This window comes from Rhinolophus ferrumequinum, chromosome X (genome assembly GCF_004115265.2).
Source record: "Rhinolophus ferrumequinum isolate MPI-CBG mRhiFer1 chromosome X, mRhiFer1_v1.p, whole genome shotgun sequence".
NCBI lineage: Eukaryota > Metazoa > Chordata > Mammalia > Chiroptera > Rhinolophidae > Rhinolophus > Rhinolophus ferrumequinum.
Window position 1 is genome coordinate 85,096,558 of NC_046284.1, and position 16,672 is coordinate 85,113,229.

At 38.7% G+C, this 16,672-nt stretch overlaps 1 protein-coding gene across 2 annotated transcripts in view; it reads right to left on the reverse strand.

The window, feature by feature from the left end:
- CLCN5 (chloride voltage-gated channel 5) overlaps positions 1-16,672 on the reverse strand; it is a 156,545-nt gene that overhangs the window by 22,341 nt on the left and 117,532 nt on the right. Inside the window, exons 4-5 of one of the 2 annotated variants that reach the window (XM_033109254.1) lie at positions 15,413-15,559; positions 179-330 (exon numbers count right to left, since the gene is read on the reverse strand). In XM_033109254.1, coding sequence (XP_032965145.1) covers positions 179-330; positions 15,413-15,559 — 299 coding nt within the window. Of the gene's footprint in view, positions 1-178; positions 331-2,473; positions 2,671-15,412; positions 15,560-16,672 lie in introns of those variants that run through there. The other variant, XM_033109263.1, reaches the window with a different exon arrangement.

Below are 16,672 nucleotides of genomic sequence, written 5' to 3' on the forward strand. Positions count from 1 at the left end.
TTCAAAATCATATGCAAGATGCCTTAAAAATAAAAATAAATTAAAAAACAAAACTCTACATTGCCAATAGAAACCACAGTCAGCCACATCCAGGTCTGAAGGAAAGAATATAGATAAATCTTCCACTTCTTCCCCCGGTATTTCTTAACACTTACTCTTGCACTGTCTTTCGTCTTACCTCTCGGTGCCTATCCCGGTCCCGAGACTTCTCTCTCACCCAGTCAATTGTATTGAAATCATCATAGGTCCCCACACCAGGGATTGGCTCCTCCAAGAAGTCCATCATCCTATTTGAAGAACCTAGTCCTCCACCATTGTATGACTTGTCCTCTGCATTGAACAGGAAACAGACGTTAGTACTTTAGACACTGGGCATTTTTAATACCTCCTTTCTGCACACCAAAGGTGAGCCCTCAAACTGTCAGATGACTACAATCAGGGTGTGCTGACAAAGCAATAAAATCAATCACCTGGTGAGAACATCCATCACATTCAGGGTTTCTGTGGTCTAGGCACAAAACGATGAGTGTCCTAAGGCAGTGTGAATGGAAGGGGACAGATGCGAGTGACAGTGCAAAGGGAGAACTGACAGGAGTTGAAGTGCCGTTGGAAAGGATTTACAAAGCAAAAGGCGGGACCTTGGAGCAGCTTAGGTATTTCAGTTTCTGTTATGGAAGGGAGACAAAAGGGTCAAAAGCCTTTGCAGACATATCACAACAGAAAGCATTTTATATTTATGAGGCAGTAATTCAACACTGGGAGGTGGCTTTTGCCTGAGTCGGGACTCCAAAGGGAGCATGGAGGCCTCTTCGAGAGTTAAGCTGCCTGGAATGTACACACCTCCCCTCAATAGGTAGAAGACTTTGATCCCTGATGTAACGGGCTTGTAGAAACTTTTACTGAGTACAGTCTAACATTTACGAGGAGAGGTTTAAAGAACACTGCAGGGCTGGCTGCATGGTGATGTCCCTTCTTGATTCTTCAAGTGGAAGAAACATATCCATTCGCCCAACTATCACAACTATCCTTTATCTGCTTCGCTTTTAGTACTTCGATTACAATTCCTAATGCAAATGCTTTACCTTCCTTTCTAGACTAGAAGCTCTTTGAGGGCAGCCCTGGATATGATTCCTCATTGCCTTCTCCAGCGGCTAGCACTTGTCCAAGACTCAATAAATATCAGCTGAAGCAAAGTTTGTTCGATGAACAGTGGTGACAAGAGAGAAGTATTCAAACTCAGAAGTTGTACTCATACAAGGTTACTTAGTATTGTGGAACAAAGTTGTTCAAAATATTTCCCAATCCTCGGGTGAACCAATATTTTGCTATTAAACACCAAGTGTAAACAGTATTCAGGTATTCATGTAAATGCATGCTGAGGAAAAATGCAGAGTAATGACATCAATGAACTCCAGGAGCCAGAGCTCACATTTGCAGCATCAACCTTGGCAGGGACAAAGCTTTATCCAGACTGTCTGATGATGAATCCCTCTGCAGAGAAGGCCAAAGTGGGCCTGAGCCAACCCCCACAGCCCCCATCTGCATCCCCATCTTCACTCTAAACTTCTAACACACAACTTTAGCACTCTCATAAGGTCAGTTTGAATTAACACACAAGATGTACCTGGTTTACAAATTTCAGCCTTCCAAATAGCTAATTCAGCATACCCTTCACGAGCAACACACACATTTGAAAGACAATGCTCTGCAGAATCCAAACCATATTGAGGGTGAGGCTGGGGGCGGGGCTGGAGTGGAGGAGGTGAACAAGTTAATCTTAAAACCTCTAACCAAAGTCCTTTCCCTATCTTCCAGCCTACCTGGCTGTAAAATGGTTGGCTGCTGAATCACCAGACCCGCATTTCCTATCATGTTAGTGACATACAGATAAAGATCAGTGTTGGTGTGCTGTTTGAGAGCTTGGAGGGAAACAGCCAGCTAGGAAATGAGGGCAGAAAGAGAATAAAGTATGTGAGGAGGGGGGAGAAAGAACCAAGGGGTTTCAATTCTCAAGACAGATGCTGACATGAACACAGGGCACCAAACAATCCAAAATTTACTTTTCAGAGCAGATTAATGCTTCACTTGAATTTGCTCTGGTTTAAGAGTGCTTCTTTCAGAAGAAATTTAAACAGGATTTTGTGAAACTGATTTTTAAAAGCATCCAATAGCTACCTAATGTTACACTATATATCAAGTGAAGCCCTCCAGCTGGAAGGATATTAAGACAAAATGAAGATCTGCAACGGCTTCCTAACAGAAAAGAAAGAATCCTCTTACATCACTAGGTAACACGAGCACGGCATCATCCTTCTGTGGAGAAAGGCTCCTGTTATAAACGCAAATTGCCAGGCAGCTAGCTCTAAAAGAGCAGGCAGTGATTAGAATCCGACAACAGACTGCTTGCGATTCTCCAGATTCCCTTCTCCCTGGGGTCACGCTTCAGTCCCTGGCCAGGCTCAAGTCTGCTTACCTTCAATCACAGCTTTCTTTTTTTCTGCCTCAAGGAAGAAATAACCTTGGCAGCCCACATTTGGTCATTTAGGTTGAGGAGCTTTGACAGAAGGAGCCCCGGTATGAACTGCTTTTAGAAGGGCACTTGCTGCGTTCTCTGCCTTTCACAGGAACAAACGCCACCTAAAGAACCACCAGTGCTCCCCAGCGGTCAGAGTGTGATGTCACTGTTGGAATCACATGACCAGACCCTTGGACCAGCCTTGGAGAAAGGAAGATTTTTAATGGAGCACAGAAGCCTTAAAGATGTAGTCTCATCTCAACAAATGCCATCAAACTGGGGGCAGTCGGGGCAGTTCAGAAAACTGGGGACCGTTTCCATCTGACTTATTTCACTTAGTGTAATACCCTCAAGGAAGGACAAAAATCATATGCCATCACACATATGTGGAATATAAAATAGAACAAAAGAAACAAACAAGTGCACAAAACAAAAACAAATTCAGAGATACAGAGAACAGATTGGTGGTTACCAGAGGTGAAGAGGGGTGAGGGGGGAGTGAGAAATGGGTAAAGGGGGTCAAATATATGGTGACAGATGGAAACTAGTCATTTGGAGGTGAGCACACAATAGGATATACAGGTATAAAATTATAACACTGTATATTTGAAACATATAATGTTATAAACCAATGTTACTGCAATGCAAAAAATGTTTTTAAAGAAAACTGGGGTCCACACAAGCTTTAGTCTTCAGACCTCATTTAACAGAAAATCCAGGAAGGCAAAGTAGAAATCTCTGAAAGAATTTAGAGTTACAGGGATCCTAAGTAAAAAAGGGAAACAGGTAAATACAGGAGAGGGAAAAGGGGATCAAATATATGGTGATGTATTCTAGAAATGTACACTTGAAACCTATATAATTTTACTAACCAATGTCACCCCAGTGCATTTAATTTAAAAGAAAAAAGAAAAAGCTTTCTTAAAAATGCACTGGATAGCAATAACAAGGATAAAATCTTACAGACATTACACCAAGTGAAAGACCCCAGACACAATAGTGCACATAGCATGACTCTATTCATACAAGCTCAAAACCAGGCAAACCTAAATTATAGGTTTTGTATAAGATACAAATGTAAGTGACTACATTAAAAAGAGAAGTATGAAAATGACAAAAGACCCTGGCTACCCAGAGGAAGAGAGGGGGTCATCATCTGGATGAAGCACATGGTGAGGGTGGGGCTTCTGGAATGCTGCTAATTTTTCTTGGTCCGAGCACTGGTCACCTGAGTGCTGACATTATAATTATGCCTTAAACTGTACACACGTGGCTTAGGTCTTTCTATGTAAACATCACAATTAGAGAAAAATATAAAAAATTGAACTGCTGCAATTTTACTAACAATTGTCACCCCAATAAATTGAAAAAGAAAAAAAAAAACTGAACTGCACATGAACTGCTATACAAGGTCAGTTCTTTAAAAGCACCTAGTAACTTTGAAAACCCAGAATATAGTCGAGAAAATGAGTTGTTTCTTACTATTAGTACTCTAGCCAGAAAACATCAAATCTGATCTTGTTAATCCAAACCAGGTAAAAGCGGTTATTTCAGCTGTGGAAATAAATTCACTACTACATTTGCATTGTTTTAAAGGCTTTCCCTTCCCCGGCCCTAATCCAAAGGCTATTTTTAAGCAGGTCTTAATTAATTGGCAATAAGGCCAGTCCAGTAAAGAAGAATCAAACTGCCATCTCCCAACTTCCTAAGTGAATCCACACAATAGCCACTGTCAAACATTAATCCCGTCAGTGTGCTCCAAAAAAATCTGTCCTAAATGGAGATCTTTGAAATGTTGGGGTACTCTCATCAATTTTTAATACCCAGTGCATCCTGAAATGTTACTACAACAAAACTTTATGAAATGTGAGGAACTCCAGGAATCCTGCCTGCTTTCAGTCCAGTCCATCATTATCATCACATCTCAGTTTCTTGATAAACGGATCTAGCATTACTGAGAAGAGTTAAAACAAAGTGGCAACCGATAGTATTGTGGCAATGAGCTACGAAACTTAAAAAAAAAAAAAAAGCTATTTGTGGCCCAAGTGTGATTGTCTTATACATTTACACTTTTAGAAAAGTGTGTGTGTATGTATATATATCTTACTCAAAGAGGATGACATGCCTAACCTCATAATCCTCCTTCAAAGTCATTCTTTATTAAATACTTGTATCTGAAGACCACTACAGAGTTCACTTACATTATTTAACAAGACTTATGTTACCTTATTAGATTATTTTACACTTCAAGATGGCTTTTGTTTGTTTGTTTCGGTACCTGAAAAAAATGTATAGTCCTTCAACATTCAGTGACTAGATTGCATAACTAATATCCTCTTAATAACTTCTGATGAAAGTTTATGTGCTTTTCAAATTGCATTACTGTTTCTAGGGGAAGGACATTTGTTCCATGTAAATCTACTTCCTTTGAAAAGTAGAGGGCTGGTAGCTATGATGCAGTCCTCATACTAAAATGGGATTTAAATACAATTCGGATTAAGAAATGACACACTGGTATTCAAAGTTGGACATGTTATATTTCTTTTAGTCTTTTCTATCCCCCCATTCCCTTCTCTGCCACATTTGTAATCTCTAGTATATGTTCATTATACAGACTGCCAGGTGTACATCAATTGATATTGCTGTGAAAATAAGACAAAGAAATGCTCATCAATTTTTAATGCATCCTATGATAGAAACACAGTAATATAGTTACTGGGGTCAAGCAGAGTTACCTTTCTGGAACACAGACCTGATCAGATAATTTTCTTATTTCTAAAACGTGAGTGGCTCCTACCCTTTCAGCATACAAACTTTCAGCATACAAAAACCACTTAATGGGCATTTGGCACAAGTGTGGACCAGGAATGTTAAAATATTCATTATAATTTTAGAATAGGAAAAATAAAGTATTTTAATGCATAATAATATCGATGAGGACAATATTACTATTTTAGGTTTTACCAGTGAGAGGGATTAAACTGTTCGCACTCTTGCATGGAGGTATCTATAATATCTGGCTTGATGATAAATAGCTTAAGCTGTGGGTCACACTATATATCCAGTTGGTTTCTCTTCTCAGCATTTTCTTACTTAGTAGAAAGAAAGTAAATTCGTAAGACTTAGTTGTCAAGAATGGTAGCAGAGATTACCTATCCATTGGGGACCAACTACTGAGGTACAAAGAAAGTAACAAAATGCAAAAGGATTTTTTTAAAAAACTGTGTATTAAGAGTTAACTTTCTGGTATAAATACTCTGCCAAGAAAGGTAGAGTAAAATTAAACAACCCTAAATGTCAAATTTTGGTACTTAGGTAAATCTAGATTTTTGTCTCTATACAAAAAAAAGTAAAAATTAACTCAAACTTTGAAGGCATAGTATGCCCCAAGTTATATATAAAATGATTTAATGCTCTAACAGCAAAATTATTCAAGTTAAAGTACAATTAGATCTCTGCTTGACAGATAGAAGAAAAGCCCCCAAAAGGCTAATTTGCATTACTTGAGTGTGGGGCAGGGGGATACAGAAAACTAGTCAGAAAAAAAAAGTCAATATTGAAACAGTTTTCCTAGTAGGGCTACTCTTAGGTCTAAAAACTTAACAATGGGTCTTTAGAAACACACTGCTTCAATGAGGAGGCATATAAATGAATGCATTTAGCTCATTTCCCTTTATGGAAACCACTTTCTGATTTTTTTTCTACAAATCACATGATGCTTAGAACTAGAAAATCCCTTAAAATACAAGAAAAGAAATTGCTATTTGAGAATGATGTTTATTTCAATCCCTAACCAATATGCCATTAGAAATTTACCTGGGGGGCTGAGCAGTAACTGATTAAATGAACTAGTTAAACACTAACAAAAACACTGGGGGAAAGAGAATAGAAAGAAACCTCGTGCACTGTGCACCAACCTTGAAGCACTGCTTTAGTAATATCATAGCTCTGTGAGGGCGCACTTATTGGCAGCAGCCTAAAGGAAGAAAAAAGCACTCAAAGAAATGGGGCAGGGGTATTGGTATGTATCACAGGACTTGAAAATAGTCCCATTTTTTTTAAATGTGTTTCAGTTTTTACAGGGATATATTATATTTTTGCAGGGCAGGAACCACATCCACAAAAAAAAAATCAACACTCTACCTAGCACACATCAGCAGATATTCATCCTGGAGTCATTTAAATTTCACCTTCAGCCTACAGCAAGTATGCAAGGATTAAGAGCCTATTGGAGGCCATTTCTCACTTCCATACCTGCACCCCCCTTCCCTTCTTGAATGGTTCATCCATTCTAGATCTCCCCATAAGTCACGAACCCGTTCACATTCCATTAACTTCTAATATCTGAGAATACATAACAGTTCAAGACCCAATAATTCGTCAACATTTTTAGGACCTTGCCATCTACCAATGTGTGCCTCCATTTTGCTTCTATTTTGCTTTCCCACTTACCCAAACCCAGTGGTTGAAAAGCAAATGGTGAAGTAGTCCTCCCATCTGAGTCCTGGATAATATCAAGGGACCATGTTATGCTTTAATACACTATCTTAGTTTGGCCCCTGGGACACTTATCCAGGGCAGCTATTCCATAGGCACACATCTGTACAGCCAGACTGGTTCTTAAATACTGAAATACCTCCATAGCTGTAGATAAATAACTGTTCTTTCCTGAGGACTCTCCTCCCTTCCAACTGTCCCCTAGATGGGTCCTGAAAGTTCCCATAATACAGCTGCTGGAATACCAGGAGGTTCCAGGACATAGCCCAGCCCTATGTTTGACATCCAAGCTGATTGGTTAGTGCCTGTGGTTTTGAGTGTCACCCAAATAGTCATTTCATGTAGGGAATGACTACTGTCGTTCCTGTTCACAGCAGGTTAAAACTTGAAGTTGTCCAAGAGGCAGGAAGGACAACAAAGCGGAAACTCTCTATCCCAACTCTGCTGAGAGCTAGACAATAAAAAGGATGATGAGAGATCTGGGTAACAGAACTGCAGAAACTGCAACCACATCTCCGATACATGTTACTGAGATGAAGTTTGTGTTATGTGAAGTATACAGGAAGATGGGGCATGGCATAAAGGGACAGGGGAAAGGCTTTAGAAACAAGCATAAATCTAGATTCTAACACCACCTTCTGACTCCTTGTTTCCCATTGGGTACAGCTCTATCCCCACTGGGTTGCAGACATCTGCTCGGGGTGTACCTGTTATGTCTCCTATTCCCAGTATCTGCTCTAATGTGGAAGTTCCTAACCCAACACACTTTCATTACCACTGGAGCCAGGGTGTTAAATTGCCAGAATTATCATAGCTAGGAAAAATTGCATGAGAATTATGCCTTGGTATCTGCAGGCTCCCACTGGACTAGAATACCATGAAAATCAATGGAGAACTGGAAGTAAAGGGACTAGATTTGACAAAGTTGCTGAACGGGTTGTCTATATAAAGAAAAATAGGCCTTTGTTCCATTTCTTGCTCATTCCTTCCTTCTCAAATTTACACATTTATGGGAGTAAAAAAAGGACTGGGGAATGTAGTGGGTAGGGAGACACTGCCTTAAAATGTACATAACATTCTACAGTGTTGGGAAACCCTTTGGCTAGCATGGTCCTGTATAATAACTTGTAATTATTGTTTTAGAAGCAGCAATTCTCCATTTCTTCTGTACTAAGTCTGCATTGGTTTCTCTCCATTAATCTCCAAAAGCAAAAACATAAATAAATAAAATGGGGGACAAGAGATTAGTCATTCATTATTCTTTTGCAGAGGAGGGGGGAAGGAAGGGGGAGGAGGAGAAACTTTAAGAGAGAAAGTACCAATTAGGAAATTAGGAAATTCTTCTTGGATTTATGGGAATAGTGTGATGTCATGGACAGAAAAATCAGTTAAAAAAACACTTATATAAAATCTAGGAATTGCTGTTAAAGAAACACTTGTACCTGTGCACATCGATGTTATTCATTGCAACAATGTTAGTAGCAGCAAAAACCTGGAAACAATGAGAGTCCAGTGATGGGGGAACAATGCAAGGACAGAAGCAGACTGCTATGTACTGAAACAGAAAAATCCCCCAAACATATTAAATAAAAGAAGCAAGTCACAAAACAGTAAGTAGAATTTTTCAAATAAATTAAGTCTGTGTGTTAACTGGATAGAAAAAGAATTGAAAGGGTCATATTGAATTATGTTTAGGGGTTATCTCTGGAGTGGGAAATGGGGGGGTTCACATTTTATATACATGTGTAGTGTTTAAATCTTTAATATGAGGTGTATTTATGTGTTATATAAGTGGTTCTAAACAGAAAAAATAACGATGACACAGCTAGAAGAGTAGAAATGGGACACTGCAAAGGGCACACTTCATTCTGAGAGGCAGACCACTGGGGTACTTAGAAACAAAGTAGGTGATAGCTTCTGGAGAACACCAGGAGGAAAGCACCAAGAGGAAGATGGTTTACTAAATTTTTCAATGAAAGTTGATACAAAGAAAGCCTTTATGATCAGATCTATTGTCCAGCAGTGAGAAGATACAAATTTGAACCCTAGTTCCACAACTCACTAGTTGTGTCACCTTGGACAATTGCCTTAATCTCCGTGGGTTTCAGGTTTCCCATCTATAAAATGAGGGGGTTATTAGCATATATGATTGTTAAGGTCCCTTCCAACTCTTGTACTATATCATTTTAGCAACGATTTATTTATTTATTTATTTTGGTCACTCTTACATTGTGCTAAATGACTTTTGAGAAGATCTTAGCTTTGAGGCATTCCAAATGGTATTTTACTTGCACAGTTATCTGAGAACACTCTCTGGCAAGATCATAAAATGGCACTACCAATCCTTAGAAAAGTAAGACTCAGCGCATCAGTGAAGTACAGGACAACTTGGGATCCAAGGCTTCTGGTGTACTGCTAACTAGAGCTATACCAATATAACTACAGTATCCCTGGAGTACCTCCTAGCCACAGGTGCCAGAAACATCGAGCACATACTCCTGAAAAGTTACAGCAGTCTCTCTCTCTCTCTCTCTCTCTCTCTCTCTCTATATATATATATATATATATATATATATATATGTATATATATATATATACATACATACCTATATATACATATATACATATATATACATATATATGTATATATGTATATATAGGTATATATATATATATATATATATATGTATGTATGTATACACACACACACATACATATATATATGTTGTTTTTTTTTTCCTTCCAAGAAGGGGCCAAAGTGGTTTCCCTAAGTGAAAAATAAATGGAGAGCTTCCAGATTCAGCTCTGGCAAGTAAAGAGCTTAGAAGTTGTCATTCCCATCCTTACAACAAACTGAACAAACTGGACAAACTGAAAAATCAATGACTTTTCTCCACCAGAGTGTCAAGGTTGCAGGGGAAACTGCAACCCCCAAATCTGAAGAAACAGGCTTATCCAAAGAGACACAGCTGAGATCTTCTTAACTAGAGTAGAAAATGCTGGAACCATAATGTCATAGGGACACTGAAATGGCAACTTTGATGAATTGCTGAAGGCTGAGTGTGGACTTGCGTGGGAGTGAGAAACTCCTGTGGCCTGTACGTTTGTGGGTTCTTCCTCCAGGTACTCCAGCAAGTTCTCAGTAAAGATTCCATAAAGATCCCCTCCTGGCTCTGAGGAGGGGAGGTAAACAGTAATCACTGAAATATCCCAGAGCTCTCTATGAAAGGCCTACGCTCCAGGGGAAAATTCTTTGGCTGAGCCTTATCCAAGTTGGGGGAAGGACATTCCTCCCTCTGTAGCCCCCTCCCTTCCCAGCCTTCTTATCCCACCTAAGTGGGGGGGGGCATAGGCAACAGGATCCTGTGCTTCCAGGAAATGGGTTGAAAAAGCTGAGGTCAGGGACAGGAGTGGTGGCAGGGAGAACAAAGAGCTGGACCACTGGACTAAAACTTATGAGGCCACAGCTACAAGACACAGGCCTAACAGACACTGAGATTGAATCAGAAGATTATAAAATGACCTGTTTCCCAACTTACTTTGGTGGATTTCATGCACCACCATGTTTACCATTTTAAAGAACTGTTTTCCCTTCCCTGGGACACTGGGAGGTTATGTTGAGGCTCACAGGGGTGGTCCGGGCACGTTGTCACATGCCGGGAGGCCAAGGACTGCTCTCATACTCTGCCTGGGCTTTGAAGTCACCCATGATTCTCTTCTAGTTTATTCCTCATATCTAACTGGTCCTATTAATCCCCCCTCTGAAATGTCTCTAGAATTTAGTCCTTCTTCTCTCCATTCCTATTGTCTTAATTCAGGCCTTGGATCTTTTGCCTAGATTTTTTAAAAATAATGGTTTAACTGGTCTTCCAGTGTCCAACCTACTTTTCCCCTGAATCCATCCTCCACAGTGTCATAAATTCTCTAAAACACAAATTTTATCATATCATTCCTCTGTTTTTAAATCATTTAATGATACCTTGCTTACAAGATAAGGTCCAAAAGCATACACAATCCGGACCCCACCTAGATTTCTAAGTATATCTCCCACCCTATCCCCTGCTCGCCTCTCCCCAGCTCCAACTGCCACCATCCCCATCCCAGGAGCCTAAGACCTCTGACCTGAAGACTCTGTGTCTCTTGAATTGAAAGGACTTTGTCTCACTGCTGTGCCTTTACCTCTGTTGCTCTCTGCCAGGAATGTCTCCTCGTTCAACAATTAGAGAGCAGCAGCAAGGTACGCTAGGTAGAAAGACAAGGAGGTGAGGGGAAGAAGGGACTCGGAGAGCATTACTGAAACAGCTGCGTTCACATCTGGGTGCTCCATAAATATTGAATGAATGAATGAATGAATGAATGAATGAATTGTTGACCATGAGGTCTAGGCTGCTGAGGCAGGCAAGTGAGAACAGATGAACTATGTATGAGAACAGCTCTGAATTTTTTCTTGTTACTCAAACCCTTTTGCTATTTTCTTCCCTCTCCCCTTCTTTCAGATCTCCATGCTTATGTTTCCTCTAATTTACAGACTGCTATAACACTACCTCAGATGCATTTAACCATGCCATGAATAATTTATTTATTCATTCCTCATAAATGAATCCCTCTAGCCATCTGGAAAACAAGAACCACTTCTACTGCCTTTCAAGCTCCTTTTAACTAATCTTTTTAGTACGTGCTATTGTGCCTGGTACAAAATGTAATATTTTACGCACAGTTTCACCACCAAATATCAAGGACTTTATGAGCTTTTTTGTTGTTGTTTTTATTAGGAAATCCCATGTGAAAACGTTAAATAAAGTAAGAACAATTAAAAAGCAAAGCAAGAAAATTACATCACTACAGAGTATAGTGACTGAACTGATTTTCATGTGTGGCTCATGGAAAATAGCCTCATTATTTTATAGTCAGAACTTGTAAACCATAAGCAGTGATTCTCCTGTGTAGGCTAGTGAAAAGTGGTGTAGGACTTCTCATGTAACAACACATTCTAGTCACAGGCAATGCCAAAATCTTGTCTGTCTCAGTTTTCTAGTCCATTAAAAGGGAACAACACAGAATAAATGAACAAACAAAACAGAGACAGACTCAAGAGATATAGAAAAAAAAACCTGTTGGTTGCTAGATGGGAGTGGGGAAGAGATGGGGGAGAAGGTGAAGGGATTAGAAAGTGCAAATTAGTACTCACAATATAGTCACAGGGATATGAAATACACTATGAGGAATATAATCAACAATGCTGTAAAGATCGTGTAGGGTGCCAGATGGGCACTGGACTTATCAGAGGGATCACGTCATAGACTGTGTAGATGCACGACCAATGCGCTGTACACCTGAAGCTGAAGTAGAATAATATTGCATGTCAACTATATATAGTCACGGGAGGTGGAGTATAGCATAAGGAAGACAGTCAGTGGTATAGTACCAGTTATATGCGATGTCAGAGGGGTAGTAGCTTGGGGGAGGGGGGTTATCACTTTGTGAGGGGTGTAAATGTCTAACTATTATGTTACTGTGTATACCTGAAACTAATAAAAATTTTTAAAAATTAAAAATAAAAAAGGGAACAACAGATACTCGCTTTCCCCAGTCACTTACTGAGAGCAACGTGAACACACAAAAAGTACTTTGGTGACCCGAATGCTATATGAAATCACTTTCTATCAGAAGCAATGATGATAACTAAGCTAAACCACTCTGGTTTAGCCAGAAGGCTTAAGGAGAGGTAGCCAGTTTAAGTCCTAACTGACCACTGCACTAGAGTTTGTGATTGTTATAACTGACTCACTATGGTTATACCTACACAGTAAGTGGAAGTGATGTCCCTTTTACAGAAATAGGCGAATATGAAAAATCACTACATAACAAACTGTGAGTGCCTTTCTTTTATGAACTTTAAATTCAGGAGCTCTCTTCTACTGTTGCTTTCCTGAGATACCTTTACTAGGCAAATTTCTTGTTATCATTTCAAACCTGCGGTTTTCATACTAATCTGTTCATCCCAAATTGGTCACCTCCTCAGAGAGGCCTTCTCTGACCTTTCTAATCAGTGTTATTCCCCAGTTATCTTCAATTGTCATTCTATTTCCATCCTAATACTTACCACAATGGGTAATTAACTAGGTAATCTGTCCGTTTACTCATTTATCCAACTAGATCTATATTCCAGGTCATCTTGGGTCTTATTTAATCACAGTGTATCCTCATGCATACAACAGAGCCTCAAAAATTTTCATACAGGTGCTCAAAAATATTTTGTTGAATGAATGGGTGAAGGAGTTTGTCTTTACAGTGACAATAAAATTAATCCAAACTTCTCAGTATGACATTCAAGGCCCCAATTTACTTATTTGGGCTTACATTCTGCCTTTTTTATATCTCTGTATATTATGCCTGTTGATGTCTCTGTAAAAGCTTGCTTTCCGCCTGGAATGCTCTTCTTCCTACCAAATAACTAATCTTTCAAGGCCCTTCTCAAACACATGAAATCTTTTCCATTCCTCCACAGACAGACAGACAGACGCGCACGCGCACATACGAGTCTTCTGCTAAGTTCTTATAAGAGCTATAGCACTTGTAGGGTTATAACAAAAATAAAATAATAACTAACATTTATTGAGCATTAACTTGATGCCAGGTACAGTTATAAGCACTTTATATGTTATTATGCCATTTAATCCTGAACATGACTCTATGGCGCAGGTGCTATCATAAGTCCCTATGTGTCTATTTAGCAAAGTATCTGCAATGTCATATGTCCTTAAAACAAATTTGCTAAATAATGAATTCTGACAGTAGTTTCTGGTCCTCTGACTTTACTCTGAGAATGGCAATCCCAGTCAGTTAAAGAACCAAACAGTAATTTTAAGTAATTATACAAATTTAATCTTAAAGTGATGCAGTCCTTTCTAATTACAATAAGAAACTTGGAATTCACAAAAGAAAAGGGTGATATACCTAGCTATATGAAATGTTTAAGTATTTGTGGATTAAACAAGTTAACAAAGGAAAACCAGAAATGGAAAAAAATATATTTAACCTACATTAGACAAAAGGGTAATAATATCATATGAACAGGGAACTTCCAGAAAAAGAAATTTAAATGGTTAGTAAACATGAAAATATGCTCAACCTCATTAATTAATTTTAAAAATAAAGTTTAAAACAATGGGAATGCATTTAGTTATTTATTTTACCTATAATATTGTAAAGATGGAAAAAGAATTATAAGATTTAGCACCAGCAAGGCTGTGGGGAAATAAGCAGTTTTATACACTCATGATATAGAAATGCTTCATATACTTAAAAGATACCTGTGAGTACACACACACACACGCACGATTGTTCACTGCAGCACTGTTTGTAACAGCAAAACATTGGAGACAACTGAAATGTGCACCAATAGAAACTTGGTTAAGTAAACCATGGCACAGCTAGCTATAATGTGAAATTGTATGCAGAATGACATTACAGGATAGCCAAATAATAGATGAAGAGAATTCTCATTTTATAAAAGTATTCCAAATACTAAAAACAAAAACCCAATTATAAAAAGAAGAAAGAATTTGAACAGACCCTTCATCAAAGAGGATATGAGGTTGGCAAATACGCACATAAAATGATGGTCAACATCGTAAGTCATTGTGGAAATTAAATTAAAACCATGAAGAGATAACACCACATACCTATTAGAATAGCTAAAACAAAAATTATGGAACATACCAAGAGCTGTCGAGGATGTGGAACAAGTGGAACAATCATGCATAGCTAGTTCAAGTGCAAAATGGTACAGCCACTCTGGAAAACGGTTTAGCCGTTTCTTACAAAGTTCAGCATACATTTACCACACGTCGCAGTGTCCCCACTTCATAGTACCGTGTTTCCCCCAAAATAAGACCTAACCGGAAAATAAGCCCTAACATGATTTTTCAGGATGACGTCCCCTGAACATAAACCCTAACGCGTCTTTTGGAGCAAACCTTAATATAAGACCCCGTCTTATTTTCGGGGAAACACGGTATACTACTCAGCAACAGAAAGGAATGAACAACTTGGATGAATCTCCAAGGCATTAAGCTGAGTAAATGAAGACAGTCTCAAAAGGTAACATATGACGTGACTCCATTTTTATATCACATTCTCAAAAAGGAAAAACTACAGGGACAGAGAACAGATGAGTGGTTACCAGGGGTTGGGGGTAGGGAGGTCTGACTGCAAAGGGATAGCAAGAGGAGATTCTTTGGGGTGTTCAACTGTTCTGTATCCTGTCGGTGGTGGTGGACACAAGATTCTATGCATGCATTAAAACTCAGGACCGTGTACCAGAAAATAAATGAATTTTACTATATGTACATTAAAAATAATATTTAAAAGATAAATTGTCATCAGCAGTAATGATACCTTCTATTTCTCCATCTAAGGGAGGAACATCATCCCTCATGGAGAAATCCATAGCTGTCCCCGGTATGTCCATCAGGTCTTCATCACTGGAGCTGGTCTGAAAGCTATTGAAACTCCCCTGCTGAAAGCCTCTGTTATCCATGGCTCCTGTACAGAAAGAAAAACAGGAGGCTTATGACAATGACCTGCAAGCCCCTTGCCACTTATTGTTTTTTAAATTGAAGTAAATACACATAACAAAATGTACCATTTGACTTATTTTAAACTAGACAATTCAGCAGCCTTAAGTACATTTCCAATGTTGTGCAATCATCATCACTATCCATTTCCAGAAATTTTTCATAATCCCAAACAGAAACTCTGTACCCAATAAATATAACTCCCCATCGTCCCCTACCCACCCCTAGCCCCTTATAACCTCTGTTCTCATTCAGTCTCTATGATTGGCCAGTTCTGGACATGTCATACAAATGTAATCATATAACATGTGGCCTTTTGTGTCTGGCTTCTTCCACATCTCATAACTCGCCATGTTATAGTATGTACCAGTACTACATTCCTTTCTAGGACTGAATAATACCCATATTATGGCTATTTGTTTACTCATCCATCAGTTGATGGATACTTGGGTAGTTTTCACCTTTTAGGTTACCATTTATTCTTATGTCTCACTTTATACTCTTACTTTGACAATATAGACATGCAAGCTACTTAGTATATTCAGTTACCCTCCAGATGTAATGTACCTCTACCCTTACCACGTAGTTGACAGCAGTTTTTTGAGAACCACGCAAACAAACAAACCAAATGAGGACATGAATACAAAAAACTCATAGTAGTTCACAAGTAATCAATTGAAATAAAAAGTACACATCATTATTGAGAATGCGCTAGCCATTTAGGAATTCGGAAGCATTATCTTATACCTCTGAGCCTCCCATAGTTCCTAACACAATATACCGTGTCTCCCCCAAAATAAGACCTAGCCAGACCATCAGCTCTAATGCATCTTTTGGACAAAAATTAATATAAGACACGGTATTATATTATACCCAGGATTATATTATGTTATATTATACCCAGTATTATTGTGTTATATTACATTACATTATATTATATTATATTATATTATATAAGACCCAATCTTATCTTATATTATATTAAAATAAGACCGGGTCTTATATTAATTTTTGCTCCAAAAGACGCATTAGAGCTGATGGTCTGGCTAGGTCTTATTTTCGGGGAAACATGGTAGATGCA